Source organism: Brachyhypopomus gauderio, unplaced genomic scaffold, assembly GCF_052324685.1.
Source record: "Brachyhypopomus gauderio isolate BG-103 unplaced genomic scaffold, BGAUD_0.2 sc82, whole genome shotgun sequence".
NCBI classification, from domain to species: Eukaryota; Metazoa; Chordata; class Actinopteri; order Gymnotiformes; family Hypopomidae; genus Brachyhypopomus; species Brachyhypopomus gauderio.
Genome location: NW_027506903.1, coordinates 594,083 through 612,685, shown reverse-complemented (window position 1 = coordinate 612,685; position 18,603 = coordinate 594,083). Strand labels below are relative to the sequence as shown.

The window sequence follows — 18,603 nt, the reverse complement described above, 5'->3', positions numbered from 1 at the left end:
GTGAATTGTAGTTCCGGATGATGTTACCATATTCAATATTTCTAAGAGCAATGATAATCTTCCGGTTCGAGAGTACATAGCTGAATTATTCCCTAAAATGACCGTAGCGATTATTTTATTGTGTTTTAAACCAGTTTATTTACATAATAAACAGGTATACAAAAAGCCAATTGTACCCGCCCCTTTCAGTCAGCTGGTATTACATGTACAGGTTACAGACCCCGAGAATCAGGTACTGTAATAACCGGGACCTCAAACGTTATATCAAATATGTCCGTCCGACGTCGTTGTTGACAGTTTTTTTCTAACTAGCCGAATAACTTTTTTTTTGAGTGCCAAAATGCAAGACGAGAACGAATTTGAGTAAGTAAATAAACGTTCGTTATTTTGTTGAACGAGCTACGCAGCTAATAAATGCTGGTGAACTATGTTGTATGTTGTCATTCATCTTTCATACATTCACTCCAGTTAATTGACAGTCAGTTGGATGATTGTGTTGTACAGACTTGGTGGGACCGATCAGTAAAGTTCACAGCCTAGTTCACTTATTTTCTATGTTGTCATAATTTTGTGCTGAGTCATGCTACGAAGATGGGACTGATTGAATCAACATGTTTTATTACTACCAGTTGTTATTAATACTAGTTAGTAGTGTTAGTAGCAGTATAAGACATTTTTGTTGTGTAGATCTCTATGTATTGTATTCACGTTTAACTGTATTTATTTTTGTCAGTAAGTGCCCCCCCCCCCCCCCCCTTGTAAAGACACGTAAAAGTAGTTGATCAATAATAATCACCTGACCACAAATTAAGGCTGTCTTGGAAATATCTGAACAATAGGGACGGTTAACAAAATATAACTATTTTATATAACTGTTTAGACACTTTTCTAAGACTGATCGATTCTCTGAGATAAGTAAAAATCTACATATGTGTAAAGGCTGTATAAAATTAGAGAAACAGATGTCCTGTAGCAGTAAGTCAAGTCGACTAGATAATGACGTTTATAATGTAGATATTTATAGATGTATATAATTCAGAATAATACAGATGACCTCCTCATCAGTACTTTTTCAATATGAACCATGTCCTCTTGTACTGCCTTACCACTAGACATTCTATGAACTTGATGACTAAAAACATTTGTAAGCTCATAGGCTGTATGTGTGGTGTATAATTCAAGACAAGTGCATGTGTGGTACCTGACTGACCTCTGACCTACTCACACAGCCTCTCCACCATTCTTGTATCCTCTTTGTTTAGACCAAGCTCTGGGAACTGGTCCTGGTGGCCTTCGTGGAGACCCACATCTATGTCTTTGTTGAAGAGTGCGGAGGCCAAGATTCTTGCTTGTGAGCAGCAGAAAACACCCTTTCATTGTATAGCTGCACTGGTTGTTACTTTGTCGTACTTCTAAATTTGCACTGACGTCACTTCCTGTTCTCGACACTGGCGTAGTAGCTGTGGTGTTTACTCACTGTACTCATTTACTAAGGTATACGGAATGAAGTGTGGTCCCGATTTGTGACGCTGCCGAATCAAAACAGAATATGGACTCTTACAGTGACCAGCAGGACTGCACACAAACCTTCCAACCAAGGTAGTCTGTCATACCCATAGACTACTAATGACATGTCTTTAGGAGTGGTGTTGTGTGAAGTAGACACTACTCTTCTATTTCAACAGAATGTCATAGTCTCTTAGCTTCTGAATTGGAAGAAGAAACATTGCACTTTTTATGTAACCAGCCGTGGCTGCTCTGTTTCAGTTGCCTCCTGCACCCCCCTTGTAATGGTCCATGGCTTTGGAGGAGGGGTTGGGCTCTGGATCCAAAATCTGGATGCTCTCAGCAGCTCGCGGCCGGTCTACGCCTTTGACCTGCTGGGCTTCGGGCGTAGCTCCCGCCCTCCGTTCCCCGCAGACGCTTCATTGGCTGAGGAGCAGTTCGTCAGCTCCATAGAGCAGTGGAGGCAGACCGTAGGGGTGGAACGCATGATCCTATTGGGCCACAGCCTCGGAGGTTACCTGGCAACATCTTATTCCATCCAGCATCCTGAGAGGTAAGGCCCCTCCTTCGGAGGGAGCTGCGTGTCACTGAAGGTCTGCTCCTACCCATGCCAGTTCACTATACATCTCGAACGGCACATGTGGACACACTACTGCAGGTTACCTGGCATCTAGAGTGTAACATGTGTCCTGCAGATATAGCATTTAATGTCACGTAGATATAGACAGAGCGAAGGTGTTTATGGAAAAAAAAAGTAGCCCAGCATCAGAGTTCAGAAGCTAAGATTAGAGCAAACACACCGTGTGAATCCACTAGAGGGCAGCAGGTCCACTTCTTTTCACCAGCGTAAAGTGGAGCAATCTCTGAAACACCCAGGTCACTAGGTGTCAGTACAGTGTTAATGGCAGAAAATGTCTGGAAGAATCATTGGGACAATGACTTATTGTTTCTTTCTTTATGCAGACCAGTTGAGTCTCTGAATAAACTTCTTAACATAACAGATTAATAAGTCCCTTTTTTCTCAGAGTTGCTCATCTCATTCTGGTGGATCCCTGGGGTTTCCCAGAGAGAGCCCAGCCTCCTTCTGAAGGATCAAGTCAGAGTTTAGAGGTCAAGAGACCGGGACCACCGCGCTGGGTGAAAGCGGTTGCATCTGTCTTCAGCCTCTTCAATCCACTGGCCATCATCAGAGCAGCAGGACCGTGGGGTAAGGCAGAAAACATCTGAGCTCATTCCCTTCCCTTTGGTTCTTTGTTTGCACTTAAACATACGGCCAGTGTGTTTTTAGTGCAGGAATGTATTTATGATTAACTGTTTATTCCTACTTGGAACCAGACTTTTGAAGCTGGATTGGTCTAAATGGTTAATGCTATTGGCTGTACATGTCACTGTCTTTCAGGTCCAGGACTGGTAAACAGATTCCGGCCTGACTTCAAGAGCAAGTTTGAGGACTTTTTTGATGATAATACAATGTCTGAGTATCTGTACCACTGTAATGCTCAAACACCCAGGTAACGACACTGCTGCCTGTGCTGGGGGTCAAAATGTTGCAGAGAATAACACTGGAAATAATAATTGAGTGTTTAGAGGGCTGTTTTGTTTGTGGTTTGTGCACTCATTTACAAGTTCATGGCTATTCTCCCCGTTCCTGTCGCCGTCCCCAGTGGTGAGGTGGGATTTAGGGCCATGACTGAGTCTCTGGGTTGGGCTAAGAGACCAATGGTGCAGCGGGTGACTCTGCTGACACCCTCCATGCCGGTCACCATGCTGTACGGAGCTCGCTCCTGGGTGGACAGCTCCACCGGCAAGCACGTAGCTGCCCTCAGGGGCCATAGCCCCACCCGCGTGCTGGTGAGTCCCTCTCTCAGTATGTCGGATTCCTTTGCAGATCAAGAAATATGGTTTAGGGTTGTGAAAGTGAAATCCTAAATGTTGCAACGAAGGCGGGATGTATGGAAAACGGTGTTTTCTTTTGCTCCGCCCAGCTGATTGATGATGCTTCTCATCACGTGTATGCAGACCAGCCTGAAGAGTTCAACCGCGTGGTGGTCAACATCTGCAATAATGTGGACTGAATCTTAAGTCACGTGGGTGTGGGCGTGGGCATGGATGTGGGCATGTTTGCTTAAGTAATGGACGAACGTGTAGTAACCAAGTATAATAAGCTCAGGTATGCTAGTTTGAATCGTATGAAATAAGAATTGTATGATTTAAAATCAAAGGTGGGCCTTGAAATCCATTTACTGACCACGACATTCCAGTCATCTCAGCTTGGTGAACTTGTATGCTCTAAGGAGGCTTGTTTCTTCATTTGTGTCAATAGCATACAGATTCCTAATCTTGTGTTGTGTCATGTTGACCACACTCTCATTTGCAGCATTTGAATATTGACTGATGTTTTTAACACATGGACTCTGACAGAAAGATGATACCTAAAAGTCTATGATCTGTTGAGAAACATATCTAATACATTTATTGAAATTTTATTTAACTTGCTTATGTAAAGGGGCATCCTAAATTAAGTTATTAAAATAAGTTAATTATAGCGTTTAATTGTATTTTATAGCATGGGTTCGATGCAAGTTTGCATTTTTTATATATATCAAGTTTTTTTAATATCATTATCTGTAGGATCCACTAGAGGGCAGCAAATCCCCTGCTCTTACCCAAATATGCAGTGGCAAATCTGTTGGGAGTAGCAGCAGATTAGATATGTGAAGACTCATGTGTGAAGAGCTCAAGATGACAATTTAATGAGATTTTTTACACCTGCGCCACAATAAACATGTATTTGTTTATAAAACATGGTTATTTCTTTACATTAATCTATATTTGATTTGTACATAAAGCTGCAGTCAATACTGAGAGGAGACTGGATTTAGCTTGAAAATTCAAATGAATACAGCTTCTAGCCAATTTCTAAACCAATCTTTTAGACATGAAATAAAATCTACAATATCTATAATCTGTAATATCTATTTGGTAAAAATCAAGCACAGACTTATTCCAGTTCCTAAATGTTTGTCACAGGACGCAGGCTTTTGAAACCCAGCTCAACCTATATGAAGAGTACATTCAACGTTCATACACATAAAAGAAATACAGGGATAAACATTATAATAAAATACATGTTTCTGAAAAAGTATAGATAAATATCACAGTTTCCAAAAATCTGACAGTAGTTCTTAATCTAACTGTTTCAAATGGATTAGTGGGCAGGGCAGGAAGTCTGGCTGTAGACTGATTTAGGTCTTCTTACCTAAATCTACCTTCATACTTTGATCTAGCACAACAGCCCTTGTGGTACAGGTGCAAACCCATATCACTATAATACTATACCTCTGGCTTGCCTCAATATTTTTTCTTGCATACTAAATAAGTCCAGAATTACCCATAACATCTGTTCTGGAAAACTGAGCAGTGTTAGACTAAACTACAAATAAATATATAAATTCTGATGTTTTTTTGCAGTGGACATATTTGTCATATGCCTCACTGTATATACAGTTAGCTTTTAAGTGCAAAAGCATACTATTTAGATTTTAAATGTCTTCATACTTTTTCTACTATGCAGCTGAAGTTCTATACCCTAATCATGCACGATTAAAAGCCTGGAATATTAGAAATTCATCATAAATAAAACCAAAAGAGGTACTTCTGCTAATAATACATGCAGACAATAAAACATGTAGACATTATTCATGAGCCTGACTATAGCGGAAGCCTCACACTGATCTGCATGTCCACCGTGTGATTATGGCTCAGATGGAGAAATAACTTTGGGGAATATCTAAGATTCACACTTGAACTCGTAAAGAATCTGGGCATATTATGACACTCCAAAAAGACCTTTTTTTTCCTGATTATTATGCGCAGTACAGGTCAATACTCAAATACTCCCTTGTACAGTCACTACAGAAATAGAATATATACTGGTACGCAGAATAAAATGTCTGTGTGAAACAGCGGATCGCTGTGCCTTCATGTGCCCTTGTGCCTTCACTTGCTCTCACGCACGACGATGTCGGCCACGCCGTGCACCTGGGTGAGCTCTTTACAGTCCAGGGACGCCACCAGCTTCCTGGTCCCGGCTAGGGACGGGATGAAGTGGTCCGTCACGGTGACCGTGGCGTGCTTGGCCACATCACTGCCGGAAGCAGAGAAAAGCAGGTTAGACCAAGCAGGTTTGAGAAAGTAAAACACTGACCTTAGTCTGTAAGGATGGAGAAGGGGTGGGGGTCCTGTTATCTTACCCCACGGTGATGGGGTGGCGGCTCCTCAGGCCCAGGCCCTCCACGTGGAGCACCACATTATGGAGGGTGCAGGGTAGCGGGTTGGTGAACTGCAACTGTGCTGAGGCCTGCTGGCCCACATAAGCCTCTCCGACAGGCTGAGGACGAGCACCACCAAGGTTAGACCACGCCCTGATCCTTTCTCCACCAATCGCAACACAAGAAGTCAAGCTACTGGCCAATACGCTGCCAAGCCATGCCTCACCTGGATGTTGATGTCCGGGGTGCGGAGTCGGAAGATGGTCTGAGAGGCCAGCACTTGTTTCGTTTCACTGACCCGGCCGGACAGCGTGAGCATCAGCACCGCCTGGTCCACCAGCAGGTTCTTGTAGTCCTGGTAGGGCAGGACCCAGTCTATGATTTTCTCTGTTGACAAAGAGAGTGTGAGTTGGCACTGAAAAATTAATATGTATCAAATTGATGTGTAAAAATTAACAAAAGTTCCAATTGAAATGAACTGTGAGAAAAGGAATGTGTGGCAGCAACAGAACAACAACAAAACAGACCAACATAACAATAGAACAAAAACAAAACAACAACAGAACAATAGAACAGACCAACAGAACAATAGAACAACAACAAAACAACAACAGAACAATAGAACAACAGAACAGACAAACAGAACAATAGAACAACAACAAAACAACAACAGAACAATAGAACAACAGAACAGACAAACAGAACAATAGAACAACAACAGAACAGACCAACAGAACAATAGAACACCAACAGAACAAATATTGCAGCTGCTTCTCACCTTCATTAGGCGACACCTCCACATTTAACTTCTCACGCTTCACAGTGTCCTTCAGCACGCCCGTGTAGTACATTACTGCCACCTGGCTGTGGAGGGTGGCAGTGCGCGTCTGTGCGCTCCGGTTCTTCACGGCAATCTTGAGGTGGGCGTCGCTGCCCATGCGTGGCCCCTCCCCCTCCACCTTCACCTCCAAGCTTACATCCTCCGCCGTCGGCGAAGCGTAAATGAACGGCTTGGTGCCGTAGCGACAGGCAGTCTCCACGGCAATACGCTCCTCATCTGAACCTGAATGGGGAGAGGATCTCTTAGAGGACGCCACAATGGCCACTACGAGAGGTCAACACCGGCAGGGTCTCAATACTGAGGCTAGTTTACACTGGGTAACTCTGACACAAGCAGTTGCTGGTTGTAAGTCGCCTGTAATTTATTTGATACTGACATGATTGTTCCAGTAGTGGTATTAGTACTCTATCTATCACATATCACATTGTTCTTGCTGGCCTATATGAAATTCTTTGTGACATTATTTGCAAACTACAAACTACATACTCGCCACTTAAACTGGCCACAGTTATTAAAGCCTTATAAGTTCTTGTATCTACTGCATTTCTCATTCAGGTCTTTAGAATGATCTCGTGCTCAGAATCAGGTCTGTTCAATAACTCTTCATTTTGCAAACCCGTATAATTCAGAACACAGTGTGAGAGGTGCAGGAACTGACACACTGCCGTGATAAGGAGTGTATGCATGTGTGTGTGGTGTGTGTGGTGTGTGTGTGTAACTCGTCCTTACCTTCAGGGTGTTTGTACAGGTCTGTGATGTCAGCGCGTTTGTCAGAGCCGACGGCCTTGGTGCTGATGCAGTGGCCTACGACGTTCTTCTCCTGGTCGAACTGGGTGAAGGTCCCGTCCAGGTTCTTCTGCCAGTAGATCTTATCACTGTTCACCTAGAAGAGCAGGGGCTAATTATGTCTCTTTATGCTATGAAGAGTTCCATGTATTTTTGTGTAGCGTTTGATTCATGGCTACAAGCTGGCTGCTTTGATTTTTGCTCAGTTTTCTGCCTGTAGTCACTGCCTATACACACGTGTGATCTGGGGTTTCCTTTCTGCATGCTGGCTAACACATGCTCATAACAACCATCCGAATGAACACAGAGGAGCGCTTCTAATGTCCAGACCTCTGTATGCATGCCCTAACCACCATCAGTGATTGGCTTGTGTTGTCCTGATCATCAACTGTGATTGGCTTGTGTTGACCTGACCATCAACTGTGATTGGCTTATGTTGACCTGACCATCAACTGTGATTGGCTTATGTTGACCTGACCATCAACTGTGATTGGCTTATGTTGACCTGACCATCAACTGTGATTGGCTTGTGTTGCCCTGACCATCAACTGTGATTGGCTTGTGTTGACCTGACCATCAACTGTGATTGGCTTGTGTTGCCCTGACCATCAACTGTGATTGGCTTGTGTTGCCCTAAATTGAGAGCATCCAAAAGTAATCACATGGGGCAGGGCCATAACCCACCTCAGCGAAGACAAAAGGTGTGTCGTGACTCAAGTACACCTGCCCCGAGCGCACGGCCGCTATGGAGGCGGGGCCACAGCGGAACGTTCCCTGGCTGGTCTCCTGGGGGGTGGAGTCAACAGCCTGCCAGCCTCCCAAGCCGGGGGGCAAATCGGGACGAGCCATCCAGCAATCGTTCCACACGTGGAAGTTCCTACACAAGACAGAGAGGGCAGTAGACCAAGAGAGCAAGGTCAGAGGTCATCTTTTGCTGGTGAGTACCCCACACCCAAGACTTTTTAACACTGACATGGCAGCACTGCCTGATAGAAAAATGTATTACTGTTAACATTTAAGATGACATTAAAACACTGCTTACCCAATGTTCTCTGTCTTTTCCTTTTTTATACTCATTAGAGATTGTTTCAAACCTGGTTCTTATTATTGTGAATGTGTTGCACATTTCTGAAGTAGAGCGTGGGTGATTTGGCAAGTGTTTGGCAAAGCGGAGAAACTCACCACACTGCATCCAAGTTGAGTTTGTTGATTGGCTCCAGATTCTCATCGAAATACACATCGATGGTCAAGGAGACGTCTGTGTCGTGAGCGGACTGGAAATTTGTTACGCTGCGAGTCGGAATACCAAGACACCTCAGTACTGCGTGAGAACGAGAAAGAGAGAAAGAAAGAAAGAAAGAAAGAAAGAAAGAAAGAAAGAAAGAAAGAAAATGAAAAGGGACATAAAGGGACTTTTTATACATATATGAAGAATTAATGAAATAACTAAGATGCCCTCTGGTCAGAATCACATGAGAACCACACACACACACACACACACACACACACACACACAAACCAAACACATGATCCCATGGCACACAAGGGAGGAATGGTTGGAATGCAGTCAGGGTATTTTGGAGCACAGGGCCATGTCGGAGACACCCTCCCATTGGCCAGGGTCAACTATGAATAACACCAGAGAGTAATGAGGCGTGGCCTGAAACCCTCTCCTCACACACACACACACACACACACACACACACACACACACACATACCTGTCGTGGTGACACCAGAGAACACCCAGCACTGGCCATATCTGACAGGCACGCCCCCTTCTTGGTGATATTTCTTCAGGATTTCCACACTACCGCTCCAGGCAGTGGGAGACGTGCCGTCTTCATAATCCCCTGACCAGTTACCCACCAGGACCCCATAGTCGTCTTGAGCGTTGATCTACAGCAGGGAGGAATCAACCATTACATCTCCTTTAGTGGGTGTAAGGGATCTTAAAATAACACCAGAACCTGTTTAACTGTAAATACTAGGGCTGCACGATATATCGTTTGTTATTGTAGTACCGACATTTTCAATGCAGATGCAGTATATTCGAATATTATTATCGTGACTTGTAATATTATCATGACTGTCAATGACCATGAAGAACTTTGTTATTTCATTGCTTCCTCACCATAGCGGAGATGACCCGCACCACGTTCACTGGGTCTCCTCGACCAGCTGGAAAAGCCTCACTCTTATCCAGGAGATACAGAGAGGCCTCCAGAATGCCTTCCTGAAACTGAGACAGAAAAGGGTGGAGAGAGAGAGAGAAAGAGGGAGAAACTGTTTTAAGGATTGTTAGAGAATATTATGGGGGTTGCTACATTTCGTACAGATGGTCCTGAACTGAAACTTTTACACGTTTTTTAGATACTACTCATCTCCTAAAGATGTACGTTTAACTGCACATTCAGCCATTCAGGACAGCATAAACAAACATGTCTGCAGCTTTGCGGTCTCTGCGACCGCTCTGACATTCCTTCAGGCCTGTAACTTCACTCCCAGCGCACCTGTCCAAAGTTCCACGTACGAGCTCCTATCTGCTTCTCTGTGCCGTAGTAGATCCTCCCGATGTCATTGAGGACATACTCCTCCTTCTCCTCGTCCTTCTCCATGTACACTGTGTCCTCTTAGAGAGAGAGAGAGAGAGGGGGGGGGGTTAATTCATTGCTGAGTTTGGCCAATTGGTCTCGTCTCGTAACGAAGGCCATTGTCTGATTGTCTCACGGGGGGGGTGTGTAACCACAGCTCAGTCTGTGATCAAACGGATTGTGTGTGTGTGTGTGTGTGTGTGTGTGTGTGTGTGTGTGTAAGGGGGCTGTGGGGGGGTTTAATTCTGTACACAGTGGATGGGTGCGTCCTCTCTATACTTACACATGGACACGATTACCAGAGGAATGTGAGGAGAACAGTCCACACACGGAGAGGGACTGAGAGGAGTGTATGTGGGTGTGTGTATTTGGTTGGCTGTATCATGATCGATTGATCGTGCACAAAGTAAAGGACCGCAGTGAAGAGGAAACAGCAAAGTTTGTTTGTGTTTTTCTTTGGGGCGTGTGAGTGACGGGGAGGCTACACATATCCATTGTGCAAGGACCTGGGCGCGCGGTCGTGTTGAGGAATGATCCCAAGATCTGCTGGTGCTGCCCAGAAGAGCCGTGAGAGAAGTAAGGTAGCGTGGCGGGGACCTCCACAGACAGGAAGAGGTCCTCACGAGGGCGGAAATCGGGAAACAAGGGGAGGGAAGTCAGGGCCCGCGTGATTGGCTGGGTGTCGCTCGTATGATTGAGGATCACGGAGGAGAACATGAGCAGAGAAAGTGGTAAAAAAAAAAAAAAAGAAAAACAGGAGGGAGAAAAAAAGGAAAGGAGATGCAGATTACAACAAGGTTAGAGAGCAGGGAGGAGGAGGGCAGGAGGAGGGAGGAGGTTCAGGGTGGAATTTGGCAGCTGCTCTACGCCTTACTCCACGTCTCTGGCATCCGGCAGTGGAAAGTGAGAGTGCGATAAAGAGAAAGAGAAAAAATGCAGAGAGAGAGACAGAAAGAGTGAAAGAGAGACCGGACAATCACAGACCCACCTGTTCCCAGACCCCAGAGTCCTTCCTGGGTCGCCCAGGAAGCAGATTTCAGCAGAGACGTTAAACACTAACGCACACAACACAGGTGAAGGTGCCTGTGAGGTGAGCCTCAGGGTGCATCCATCAGCAGACAGAGCGTGAGGGCCAGGAAACTACACGCAGTGCAAGTGCAAAGCTTTTCTGACACACGTGACATTCTCAACAACCTGTGAATACTGCATTACACACTTGACGACGAGACGTAGGAGTCAAAACAAACGGAAGAATCACATGGAAACCCGTCATCACATGATACGACCTTCGATTGAAAGGTACATTTTAGAGGAATGTCTCTCTATGCCTTACCTTCACACCAAGGGTTGAAGAGTATGTAGACATCTTTGCTGGGATCATGCGTTGTGACCGAGTCCCTCTCCGGACAGAGGGTTGCAACGGTGAGCTGGTACTTGCCGATGACCGCGTTGGCGGGCGAGTTGACGGACAGCTTGACCCGGTTGCCGTTCTGCTCCACGATCTTGGCCTCCCAACACAAGTCCTGCAGCTCCTCCACCAGAGGAACGATGACGTGCGTGCCCTTTGACACCAAGGGCTGCGACCCTGGGGAAAAACCAACATGTCACGTATTTTGCGCACACGAGTTCCTCAAAAGAATTGCAACATTTCCTTTTCTGAGCATTCGGTGAGGGAAGTGGGGGGTTTCTGAGCCTTACAGCTACTCCATCTTCTTCTCAGACTTCTCAGTTAGCTTCTCGGTATTCCTTCACGTTAACTGTCCGTAACACAGATGGCCCCTGTAATGTTCGCGCACTGCCCCATATGATTTATCACGGAATAAATACGACCCTCTCTGTGTTCGCCAAAAGCAGCTAGAGGGTGTTCAGCTCCCGGCTCACTTCTGTTAAGTGTCAGTGTTCGAGTGGCTCTGTCAGACTGCTGTCAAACAACTCGAGCTTTTGTGACACTTACAAAAAGAAGCGAAACACGGTGTGATTCATTTGCGCAAAGGCCTTGCGTTGGTTAACGGCCTCGAGGCGGGTTGTGAGAGAGAGGCGTTGTCATGGCACCCCAGTGATATGCAACAAACACCACCCTTCCTCTGTCTCTCTCCACACCCTCACAGACAGGAAGTCCACCTCCACTCTAGACTGCGAATCATAGAAGACACCTACACATTCACACACAGTGCTGGGGCTGAAGATGGAGGGATTTGAGCTTTGTGGCCTCGCCTGTTGTACGCCATGACAACAGATCTGTTTCTGGTTTAATTCAGTGCCCTGCAGTGACAGTCTAATTTTTTATTGAGCTCAGTGTAGGTTGATCCTGTAAAACGTAATTACACTGTCACTGCTGAGCAAACAGGACAGAATATAGACTGAAAAAGAGGAACAGAGTAGTCTGGATTAAACTACTTAAAACTCAAAATGTGCACTCAAGTTTGGAAATCTGAGAAAATAAATTTGTAGCATTGTTCCTTCTCTCGATCACTCTCTCTCTCTCTCTTTCCCTCTCTCTCTCGCTCACTGTCTTTCTCTAGCAGTTTTTATTCGACTACACCCCAACAGAGCAGGTCCAGTCAGTCTTTCATTCTTTGAAGTAATGAAGAGACAGAAGTGAATTGCGAAATGAGTGTGAAAACACACCCATATAAAAAAACAAACTCTTGCAAAAAAACACACCGTCACCGAGGAGCTGCAAACCTATGTCAGTCAGAACGTCTAGCTATGTTCTTAAAAAATGATTAAAGCCTACAAGTGGTAACTGTGCACAGGACAAGCTCTCTGCACAATTAACCATGCACAAAAATCAACCACAACCCACAGTCACACCCGACATTTGAACTTCCTCTAAACTTATATTGACTCGTGCCCATGCATATGGACCCGACATGTCAGCCAGCCTGTGTGGGGAAGTCACACTTTCGCACAAGCCAGCACACTTTCACACACCGACCTGTTTTCAGATCCAGCTGTAGTTTATCTGTGTTGACGTTGAAAGGTCGTGAGAGGTCAAGCGCGACTTGAAAGGTCTGTCCTCGCCGGATGATGAGCTCGTCACCGTGGTACTTGTCCGTGTGGTGCTCCCTGCGGTTCTGTCCCGACTTCGAACTCAGCAGGTCCACAGAACGCACGATCAGAGCCAGACCTGAGTGAGAATAGTGTGTGTGTGTGTGTGTGTGTGTGTGTGTGTGTGTGTGTGTGTGTGTGTGTGTGTGTGTGTTTGTGTGTGTTTGTGTGTGTGTGTGTGTGTGTTTGTGTGTGTGTGTGTGTGTGTGTGTGTGTGTGTGTGTGTGTGTGTGTTTGTGTGTTTGTGTGTGTGTGTGTGTGTGTGTGTGTGTGTGTGTGTGTGTGTGTGTGTGTGTGTGTGTGTGTAAGAGAATAACACATTTAGAACATCGTCTTTTGGCACCAGACCTTAGCTGCTTTATGATTTAAAAAAAAGTTTAGCAAAGCAAAACCCATCCAGCTGTTGACTTAACAAAACGTGCTCTGGATAAGCTGTAAAAAAAAATAGCTGTCAATTTTGCCCATACCTGTCTAGCCCACAGTAAGGTGCTACACAAGCGTTAAACATCCCACCCTTTGTCCCTGGAGCCTGCCTCCCTCACAGGTGAACTGAGAGGTATGGATCAAGGCTCACCTTCCAGCTCTCTGTCTCCTACGTGGGGCTGGGGGACGTCTGGGGTCGGGCTCGGTGTCTCGCCGTCCTTGGCGACATCGGCATCTTTCTCACTCGTCACGTCGCACGATGTGCTCTGTCGCCGGCAGCAACAAGGGCACGCCTTCCGTAACCAGCGGCGACAGAAGCCCTCCTGTTTCACCTCCTTGACGCCCCCCTCCTTCTCGAGGACCGCCTGTCCGTTGCTCTCGGTGGCTCCTTGGAAACGTCCTACAGCCGACCTGTTTCTGACTGATGTCCTTAATTCGGCCATTCTGAAGAATGAGGACAGACACGTAATCACAACTTACAATCTCGTAATAATAAGTATATTAATAAGACACTAAGCAGTGTCTCATTATTACATGATAGTCACGATTATGAAATACATAGTGTATGGACTTTTTTTCTATTTCTATTAGGAAATAGACTTCCATGATCATGCCTGGAAGATGTGTGTATTGTTACACCCCTGAACAGCTGTGTGGATCACAGCCGACGTTAAAAGTCCAAGGTGAAGCGCGTATTTCAGCAGCAGCAGATGATGGCCGACACTGAACCCAGCCCCGTTACCCTCTGCTGTGTGCTCGATGTGTGATTACCACCATTCCCTCCAGTCTGGGGCTGTAAACCCAATTTTAGGCGTCAAGCCTTATGAACAGCAGCACGCAAAACTTTAAAAGGCAGCTTGAACTGGTTTGTACGCCGTTGACCAAATGAAACAAATATCGGGCTTCATCTCAAACGATCGACGCCGATCTGATCATTTCGCCCAAGCGTTACATATCATGGTTAATTAAGCGTAGATTCATTCGCCACGCTGTTGCAAGGCCTCGCAGTCAGAAACACGACTGTGTTTTAATGAGGCCCATGTGTGTGACTCCCAGCTCCACCCACCCGATGTGGGTGGTGTTCTCCCTTTGGAGCTGCTTCTCCCATGCTGCTCACAGAACTCTCTCTCTCTTCAGCATCGTTCTCTCTCTCTCTCTCCCTCTCTCTCTCTCTACAGTTTGACCACTTTCTTTAAGCCCTCCCCCATAATCACTGTGCATAAGGTGGTCTAACTCTCACAGAGCAACTCAGAGGCCCTTTTGCTTACAACCACAAACAAACACCGCAAAACACAATATACACTATTGCCACACGCACACAAACTGCACACACTCTACAAATTTAGCAGCAGACCTCACTGCTCTCTCCCACACACAGACTCTCGGGGAATTTGTCATTTGAATGTTTGTGACCTTAATTCTGAACACTCTGACATTCAGATCGCTGTATTATCTGTGTGTCTGCCCCTCGGCTAGAATGTTTCTTTTTCCTTCTGGTTCCCTGCTTATCTCGTGTTCTCCTCGACCCCCACATCCAGACTGTCTCCATTCTACCTCCTTTCTCGATAAGGGCAATACCAATCATCTGTCCTTCATTAGCCAATAGTATTTTGCCACGTCTTAGTTCTTCCTTAAACAACTTCAGAATGTTTTCTGGATGTGTTGTGAATCTTGTGACATCCCCACCTCACAAAGTGTCACTCTGTCTTATGTTGTCATTTTCAACTATCTAATGATTTCACACTATCCTTTTTACACTAATGTGTGAGTGAGCGTATTTAGGGTACTAGTGAAAGTGTGTGTGGATGTGTGTGTGTGTGTGTGTGTGTGTGTGTGTGTGTGGGTGTGTGTGTGCGTGTGTGTGTGTGTGAGTGGGTGTGTGTGTGAGTGTGTGTGTGTATGTGTGTGTGTGTGTGTGTGTGTAAGTGTGCATATGTGTGTGTGTGTGTGTGTGCGTGATTGATGTGATGGAATGTGACATGATGGAATGTATGTGATGGAATGCAGGCATGGATACTCTTGACTCTCAAAACTCTCCCTCCTGTTACCATGACAATGTTACCTAGATACAACAGACAGGAGGAGGAGCGATCAGTCATCCATTATTGTTCGCCTCCTGTCAGTGTCGGGGCAGCCATGTGTTTTTCAGAGCCTACACTCAAACCACAGCCAGACGCAACAAGCCCTCCTGCCTCCCGGTCTCCAAGACTGACCTGTGCGCCCTGCAACGGCCCTCTGCCACCTGCCGTGTTTGCAGCAAACAGAACATGCCACTCTACGCAGAGACATCCTAACCGATCTTTGACCTTTGAACCGAGCCCCTGACCGCGATCCTGGTCGAAATATCGCATCCAGTGCTGGTCTTCAGCCACGGGTCTAAAGTAACCCAGGACGGCAGCTGCTGGGGTGACAAGGTCAGCGGGTCAGGCAGACCCACTACCGCCAGGCCTCCTCTAAGACACTGTGCCTACAGTCCAACTCAGATAGAGTTGCAGGCTAGTTCTGTTTATCAAATCTGCAACCCTGCACAGCAGGAGAAGAGGAGGAGAGAAGAGGAGGAGAAGAATGAACGACAGCGCTCGAGTAGCACCGGGCGCCTTGTCATCCGTCTGTTGCCAGGTCTACGGCATCAGTTTGTGCATGCTTGTGTTTGCACAGACACCACACCGGTTTTATATAACACCTAATTACACTATATTCACCCTTAGATGATTGCTCACTGTGCTTATTTCCCGATGCCGTGGTCCCTTGACTCGTTTTAAGAGTTTACTCTCAGTGACTGCGTCTACACTGTAAAATAACTATAAAGGACATAATGACCAATGAAAGTTCTGGGTTGCTGATACTTCGTAAAGTCATGACCTGACACAATTACTTACAAAAGCAGGCCACACCCTTCCCACTCCCACATTCCAGACCATGACACAGTGGTAACTCTGTAATGACACAATGCATTACATAAACCAGGGCTGGTGTCATTCATTTCGAGATGCCCCTTGTTTGCGGATTAATGGGAATTTACACATTACAAAAGCTCGAACGGACAGGTCAGCGTCAGGGTTAGCGATGCTGGTCAGATGGGCAGTCTACATCTTCTTCTAAATGAACAGATCCTGTCTTTACATGTTAGGTTTGATGAGGAGTCAGATCATTTGTATTTCCAACAAGCATGGTGCAACCACCCCTCTGGTGTCCATCCTGGTTCGGTCTTGTCCACCTCTCCCTAATCCCAGGCTTAAATAAGCAGAATAGGGCATCGCACGCACTAAATCTGAGCTTCTGCCGCTGGCTGTCGGCTAATCTATGTCTTTAAACGAACCTGAAAATTAAGCGTTCTGTTTCAGGATCTACCCATCTACCCATCAACCTCCTCCACTGCTTCTACCCGCTTTCGCATGTTGGTTTTTCTCTCCTCCTTTCACCTGCCTCCTCCTTCTCCTCCTGGTTCCTGAGACCATGCTGGTCTGCCTCCACACCCCTTCCTGCGGGTGTGGCCTTGGCCTGCCTGGGCCCTGCCCATTGCTGGAATGTGAAAGGGCACGGACCGGGCAACCGAGTTCAGTGCAGCTCCAGACCTGTGCACAAAAATATCCCCCTACACAAACTTCCTGAGGTCACCATATCCCCCACACCAAACCTCGTTCACAGATGCATGATATATGGCCTGAGTTAAAGTCATATCTGCATGACAGCGTAATTAAGGATTTACACTGGTATGTTTATCCGCGGAACAAGTCGCTAAATCTTGCATGTACCTGTCATGTGCAAAATAACGTCCAGTGTGAATGAAAACGCTAGTTTAAGCATTTAGAAGTAAGCATTACAACTCTGAAATGAAAGAGTAAGAGGACAGCAGGCTGATGGTCAAGACGACTGTGCAGACGATGCCAGATGCACGTTAGAAACTAATGGGTGAACTGCAAAGCACCATTACTCACAGAGGGGGCGCTGTTGTAAACACAGCAGGATTAGAGGCGCTGGCACGCCGAGTTCAGTTTATCTAACGTAGCTGCCACGAATTCTTGGGGAACTGCTTCAAACAGTGATAACATAAACATATAAACTATGGTTCAAGTCTAGGAAAGAGAGAGAGAGAGCTCTTCATCCTGTCTTTCATAAATTCTCTGTGGTCCTGAGTAGCAGAACATCTAAACTTCTCGTGACAGTATTCATTATCCCCGGATTAATCATGTTCCTAAGGTACATGTTACTTCGCCGCTCCGGAACACTTATTTGAGACGAGAAAACGACTTGTTGCAACCGACGAATAAAAAAATCATTGACTTTCATTGCGAAAGCAAGAATATTTTAAGAGAACGAATTGGTTTGTAAAATTGAATTGTCGTAAAATCTATTCTGCTCAACCCTATGAACTCTGTCCGTAGTCGCGCAACATGTAAAATAGGAATAGCGGTCTCGGTTAAGCTATTCCAGGAGACCAAAAGTGAAAGTTAGGTTTTGCATAATCTAAACCAAATCCCACTGTTAAGACAAAACATACAAAAAGTGACATTTAAAAAACAATTACCTGTCTAGTGGTTATTTCTTCTTCTCTGATGTTTCTGTTAGTTAACTGAAGATTGTACTCTTTAGTATAATCGCTTGGCTCTAATGCACTTCAAAAAACAATAAGGGTTGAAGTCTAAATGTGGAAGCCCCATAGCCGCCCTCTTTTATACCCACTAGTGCTGAGTAATATGAAATGAACCCCGCCGGGATGGGGGCGTTCCTGCTGTGTGAAGGAGTGGCCGTCAGTGTGCTGTAGGGACCTGCCTGCAGGCTCCGGCAGCCGGGATCACACGGTGGGCCAGCACGGGCTAAAATAAATTGTCTTAAGCAGTAAAAGATACGTGGTTAGATACTCCCACGCCCAAGTGACAGTGGTTTCTTTGTTCCTTGTTCAGTACTCTTGACTGCTACTTAATCATGGCCGACTTACACAAAGACCTGAAGTAAATTATCAAGTGTTTTTGTGGATTTGTTTAGCCTGTATATGGGTCATTCCTACAATTCGGTGCCTTTTGCGTCCCCAGTAGCCTACTGATTACTATATTTATTTCGTAAAAATGCAAGCGGTATAAATTCTGTAAATCCTATTAAAATAGTAGAACACCTTTCAAATGTTAAACATA

At 45.6% G+C, this 18,603-nt stretch overlaps 2 protein-coding genes across 3 annotated transcripts; one reads left to right on the top strand and one right to left on the bottom strand.

Moving 5' to 3' along the window:
- Positions 1-47: 47 nt before the first annotated feature.
- Positions 48-5,017, top strand: abhd4 (abhydrolase domain containing 4, N-acyl phospholipase B). 2 transcript variants are annotated; one of them, XM_076991263.1, is made up of 8 exons: positions 48-232; positions 1,263-1,351; positions 1,495-1,599; positions 1,768-2,059; positions 2,532-2,713; positions 2,906-3,017; positions 3,171-3,357; positions 3,492-5,017. In XM_076991263.1, the coding sequence occupies exons 1-8, from the start codon at positions 204-206 to the stop codon at positions 3,579-3,581; spliced, it is 1,086 nt and encodes a 361-aa protein (XP_076847378.1). In that variant the 5' UTR covers positions 48-203; the 3' UTR covers positions 3,582-5,017. The 2 variants fall into 2 exon arrangements, with proteins under 2 accessions (XP_076847378.1, XP_076847379.1); XM_076991264.1 differs by having other exon boundaries at positions 69-363.
- Positions 4,236-18,160, bottom strand: tgm1l1 (transglutaminase 1 like 1). Its single transcript, XM_076991262.1, has 14 exons — positions 18,000-18,160; positions 13,623-13,915; positions 12,936-13,127; positions 11,331-11,582; positions 9,917-10,035; positions 9,538-9,645; positions 9,125-9,302; positions 8,587-8,725; positions 8,089-8,281; positions 7,348-7,501; positions 6,556-6,840; positions 6,004-6,164; positions 5,760-5,896; positions 4,236-5,653 (listed from the first exon to the last, which is right to left on the bottom strand). The coding sequence occupies exons 2-14, from the start codon at positions 13,912-13,914 to the stop codon at positions 5,506-5,508; spliced, it is 2,358 nt and encodes a 785-aa protein (XP_076847377.1). The 5' UTR covers position 13,915; positions 18,000-18,160; the 3' UTR covers positions 4,236-5,505.
- Between the last annotated feature and the right edge of the window lie 443 nt (positions 18,161-18,603).

What these genes read in the sequence shown, in the direction of transcription:
- abhd4 (XM_076991263.1), top strand. Translation starts at nt 204, where the DNA reads ATGTACAGGTTACAGACCCCGAGAATCAG. An exon ending in CAGAGCAGCAGGACCGTGGG is followed by an intron (nt 2,714 to 2,905) that starts GTAAGGCAGAAA and finishes ACTGTCTTTCAG; the next exon opens with GTCCAGGACTGGTAAACAGA. An exon ending in TGTAATGCTCAAACACCCAG is followed by an intron (nt 3,018 to 3,170) that starts GTAACGACACTG and finishes CGCCGTCCCCAG; the next exon opens with TGGTGAGGTGGGATTTAGGG.
- tgm1l1 (XM_076991262.1), bottom strand. Translation starts at nt 13,914, where the DNA reads ATGGCCGAATTAAGGACATCAGTCAGAAACAGGTCGGCTGTAGGACGT. An exon ending in GTACGTGGAACTTTGGACAG is followed by an intron (nt 9,646 to 9,916) that starts GTGCGCTGGGAG and finishes TTTCTGTCTCAG; the next exon opens with TTTCAGGAAGGCATTCTGGA. An exon ending in CTCAACTTGGATGCAGTGTG is followed by an intron (nt 8,282 to 8,586) that starts GTGAGTTTCTCC and finishes TGTCTTGTGTAG; the next exon opens with GAACTTCCACGTGTGGAACG.